General features: G+C 36.5%; 1 protein-coding gene across 5 annotated transcripts in view; it reads left to right on the top strand.

Annotated features, from left to right (window-relative positions):
• LOC113817345 (putative inorganic phosphate cotransporter) overlaps positions 1-5,000 on the top strand; it is a 17,449-nt gene that overhangs the window by 1,545 nt on the left and 10,904 nt on the right. For 4 of the 5 annotated variants that reach the window (XM_070114392.1, XM_027369375.2, XM_070114391.1 and 1 more), the window contains exons 3-12: positions 1-25; positions 761-957; positions 1,677-1,910; positions 2,060-2,147; positions 2,324-2,544; positions 2,824-2,973; positions 3,318-3,450; positions 3,666-3,799; positions 4,020-4,127; positions 4,490-4,617. The exon at positions 1-25 is cut by the window's left edge and continues 18 nt beyond it. In XM_070114392.1, coding sequence (XP_069970493.1) covers positions 1-25; positions 761-957; positions 1,677-1,910; positions 2,060-2,147; positions 2,324-2,544; positions 2,824-2,973; positions 3,318-3,450; positions 3,666-3,799; positions 4,020-4,127; positions 4,490-4,617 — 1,418 coding nt within the window. The remainder of the gene's footprint in view (positions 26-760; positions 958-1,676; positions 1,911-2,059; positions 2,148-2,323; positions 2,545-2,823; positions 2,974-3,317; positions 3,451-3,665; positions 3,800-4,019; positions 4,128-4,489; positions 4,618-5,000) is intronic. The other variant, XM_070114394.1, reaches the window with a different exon arrangement.

Genomic DNA, 5,000 nt, shown 5'->3' with positions numbered 1-5,000 from the left:
TTACCGGAAGAACCAAGGAAATCAAGTAAGTGAAGTTAAATATAATGTTTGTTAGATTGCTTATTATCTGGGAAATTAAAGGGGAAAGTCAGGTACACCATGAAAAGATATGTACTGGAATATTAATATAGAAATTTATTGATATATGAAGTTATTTAACCCAATGCCCCAGGGAAAATGCTGCATTCACTTTAGCATTGCTTAGTTAAATATCTCTGCACATAGATGGCTCTGCCAGTGTATAGCTACAGAGGAGTCAATTAGTATCTTGTGACCTCACCTTTCCTTGATTTAGTAGGAAAAACACTATTTTTTACTAATGCTATTAATATTGATACTGTTATTATTATTACAAACATTATAATTACTATATTGTTATTGACACTACTAACAGCAGTATTAAATGCTAGGAAATATCAAGAATAAGAGAAAAGGGTAAAACAGATGAGAATTCTTGTAATTGGCTCATTGCTGGCGTAGTACTTGCGGAGCTATCTATATGTCCTAACAATTACCAGATTAAACACACAGTGGGCATGGCATGTACGCACATGCCATCCTTGTCAGCATGTGTTTAATGGTTAATATGCAATTACATTTATACTTACAAGGGACATGTATATGTATGTATATATATTCTCAAATGAATGTACATACTAGACCTATTTGATGCATATTTACATCTATCTGTCTTGCTGTCTAGTTATCATAATAAAAAGTAATATATATTGATTTATATTCTCCCCTTTTTCTTCCTCAGAATTTGGTGAGCGACATGTTTTGATAACTCTGCTGTTCTTCGGATTTGCGGTTGTGTATGCCATGCGAGTCAACTTGTCTGTAGCCATAGTTGCCATGGTTAAGAATCGCCCTCATACCAAGAAAGTCTCACAGGAGTATGATGACACCTGCCCTCTTCCAGCAACTCAGAAATCAAAAGATGCAGCTATGGAGACAGTATGTACAGCCTGTTGTTTTGTGAATGTTAACCTAGTCACGCCAGTATGATGTCCTATGATGTTCTATCAGGTTGTGATAGACCACCCTTCACACAAGGATTAAATCTTGGCATCATGCACAGTTTAGGCTACTAAAATTTGTACATGCCAAACAGCTGTGTGCTTATTTGGCCCCTGGCTTCTTTTGTTAAGGAGAAATAGCCTTGCTAAATTTGTTTAAAGTCTCCTTTTAGTGTTATTACCCCAAAAAATATTTATGCCATAGCTAAAAACATAGAAAGTGGGGTAATTTTATGTTTACCGTGCTTCTGATTTTTCCCTCTTTAAGTTGACTCTACATGGACAGAGATGTGTTATGTGGTATTGGACTTGGGGCTCCTATCATGATTAGGTTGATGAGATTAAAAGAAAAAAAATAATTTTTAATGAGTTACTAATGTTTATTACTTTTATTTTTATGTGGTTATTTTAATTTTGTAACAGTTTTAAAACTAATCCTATAAGACAAGGTAGCATGAAATTCTATATTGTGTCCCTTTAGGCTGGTTAATTTATGAGCAATTTAGGAGTAATTGTTAGTAATTGTAATAAGCATGGATCTCTAATTCCAAATGCATTTTGATAATGTATGCTTATGATATATTTATAAATACACTATATATGGACAGTTTGTGTAATATCCTTTACTATTACCTTACATTTCTGATGTTATTACAGAATGGAGAGTTTGACTGGGATGAGCAGACTCAGGGAATGGTGCTTGGTTGTTTCTTCTACGGGTATCTTCTGACAAATTACATAGGCGGCAGATTAGCAGAGAGGTTCGGAGGGAGGCTGGTGTATGGTCTTGGCGTGACCCTCACAGCTGCCTTAACCGTCATCTCACCTTATGCCGCAAGACACTCAACCAGTGCTTTTGTCTTCATTAGAATACTTGAAGGAATGACAGAGGTGAGACTCCAAGGGTTTTCAAGGAACTTATAGATACCATAACCAGACAGATTTTAAAAATATTTGATATAATATTATGATTCAGTATTTTTAAAACTCATTTTGATACCTTTATTCCTTGTCATTTTTTTGTTTGGTGTGTCCCACAGGGTGTGACGTTTCCGGCAATGAATGTGATGATGTCGTATTGGATTCCACCTCAAGAAAGGGCACGCTCACTCACGCAAAGTGTTGGGGGTTTGTTCACTTGCTTTCTCTATTGTTCTGTTATGAATGGAGTAGATGAGTTTCAAAGATATTAGTGAAATGATGATCATAAGGGATATAATTAATTTTTGTGATCTATGCTATACTCATATCACCATCATCATTATCTTATTTCCAAGATGAGTCTCAATGCCTCTTGTTTTCAGGTTGCCAGTTTGGAACAGTGGTAACTCTCTCAATTAGTGGCTGGCTCTCGCAGACAGAATGGGGCTGGCCATCTGTGTTTTACTTGTTCGGCGTGCTTGGTCTAGTGTGGGGCTATTTCTGGTTCAGATATGCCTATGACTCTCCTGATCAGCACCCACGTATCACAGCAGCTGAGAAATTGTTCATCAAGCAGGGTATTGGAGACCATAGGAAGAGTGAGGTGAGTAAACTGCTCAAGATTGATGACGCAGGATGGAAAGTGAGCGAGCAGTTGACAGTTGTTTTCTCTGTTCCCTTTCTTTCTTCTATCATTTTTTTTCTTGTCTTTATTTTATCTTCCTCCTCCTTTATTTTCTATGATAGAGATTGTAGGTTTATGTAGTAAATTTTGAATAATAACAATGCTTATAAAGATAGTTATGATATTAAGAAACCCAAAGAAAGAAATGAGAAGGAAAATCACATGAATGATTTTGTAAATGAAGATCCGAATCAACAGAGTCTTCCAGTCCCGTGGCACTCCATCCTGACCTCAACCCCCTTTGTGGTGGTCATGGTGACTCATGTAGGTAACAACTGGGGCTTCTACTGCCTGCTCACGGAACTCCCTACGTACCTGAAAAATATGCAGCATTATGACATGAAAGAGGTATGTGAACTTTATGTAGCTGTTTATTTATCTTGATTTTATTCTCTCTCTCTCTCTCTCTCTTTTTCAGTGTTGTTTTCTATTTCTTTGTCACTTACACTCTCACTCTGTCTGTCTTCCTCTCCTGTTGCCTCTGTTTTCTCTCCTCTCCCTCCTGTGACTTTTCCTTCTTGATCTCTCTCCCCTTCCATCACAACCTTTCCTTATGTGGTACCTCACATGTGTATCTTTTAAATCAAAATCATAAGTGTGACCCTAATGTCTGTCTACCATGTGTATGTTATCACGTGGGATCTGAAGGGGAGTGTTATCTTACACTGTCTATATGATTCCCTTCTCTTCAGAATGGTGTTGTGTCAGCTTTACCTTATTTGCTGATGTGGATGTTTAGTTTAAGCTATTCAAGATACATGGATCATCTGCTGGAGAAACAGGTCTTATCAACAAGACAAATAAGAAGGCTGTCAATGATCATTGGTGAGGTTATATTTTGCTTATAGTATGTGTGAATGAGTACTGTAGTTTTGATTTACTATATAAGTAATTGTTTAGAGTCATTATCATCATCATCTTCAAGCTTCCAATACTGAATTTAGAAGAATACTCTGTGTAAAAGTCATAGTGGGTCACCAGCATTGCTTTTTATCACTAATAGAATTATCTGAAATTACCCGATATATTTTCGTCTTCAGGGAACTACATTCCAATGATTGCTGTTTTGCTTGTGCCTTGGGCTGGTTGTGATGGCAGATTAGCTGTTGCGCTGATCTGCCTTGCTGTTGGAGCAACTGGTGCTACATTTTGTGGCTTCCATTGTGCATTTCAGGTAATTGGGGAACATGTGGAGTTTATGTGTATAAGTTTATGTGCATTTTATCATTATCTGCATACATACCCTTATTGTTTTATTTTTTGCTTTTAAATGTCAATTGTTCAGTTATATGACATCTTGGGAAGAATAAAGTATAAGTAGAGTGGAATGTAATCCATCTTTAAATATGCAGTGTTGTAGTGAAAAGATTGATATAAGAAAATTTCTTATGCAGGAACTAGCACCAAACTTTGCTGGTACTTTAACTGGAATATCCAACACACTGGCAACTATCCCAGGATTTTTAGCTCCTGAGGTTACAGGAGCCATAATCAATAACCAGGTATGGATCCTTGTAAAATGATATTTGTTTGAGAATAATCTGTATTCAAGTAGATTAGAATGTTAGTAGAGTAGAAATTGTTTGGGTTACGTGGTGCAGGATCATTTGTGATAATGTTTAGTCTAATAACTTTTCTTGTTTCTGTTAAGGATTATTCCCTAATTAAGCTTCATTGAAGATTGGCTGCAGATCTTATATCAATATGCATTAGATTATCATAATTAGCATTGAATTAGAGGTAATTTACAGTGTTTAATAGTTTTTCATAGTCAACATTTTGTACCATTTAACATGGTTGTTACATTTATTAGTTCATGAATTTAAAAGGCTACAGTGATTTTTATTTATAAATTTCCTTTCAGCAAACTTTAAGCAGATGGAAGGAAGTGTTCCAGTTGGTGTCTGTTGTATACTTCATTGTGTGCACTCTTTATCTCATCTTTATGTCACCAGAAGTTCAGCCATGGAATGAAGGGCATACTGAGAAACGGTAAGGTTGCCTTTGGCTTTTTCACTCTTTTTCTCCCTCTATTGCTGATGCATCTGTACTGTCTCGCCTCTCTTCATACCTGAAAGAAAAAGGAAACATACCATAATAATGGAAATTAAGAGTGGGTAGCTTAGGCTTTGCTATTTTAGCTTGCTCAAGGGACTTAGGCTGTTAAGCAGGTAGAGATGAATCAACATCAACCCTTTCGATATGGTGATGCCAGTCTTAGAGGGGTCCCTAGAGCAGGAAATTTGTAATAAAGATCTCTCAGTTCTGCCGTGTCCTTTTGGACCATCAACTCCTTATTGAATCCATTTTGAATCCTTGTGTCCGTTCTTTTAAATAACCATGATGAAAGGGTTAATGGCTGTTTTATTTTCTGA

This window comes from Penaeus vannamei, chromosome 36, assembly GCF_042767895.1.
Source record: "Penaeus vannamei isolate JL-2024 chromosome 36, ASM4276789v1, whole genome shotgun sequence".
NCBI lineage: Eukaryota > Metazoa > Arthropoda > Malacostraca > Decapoda > Penaeidae > Penaeus > Penaeus vannamei.
This window is presented reverse-complemented; position numbering and strand designations above follow the sequence as displayed.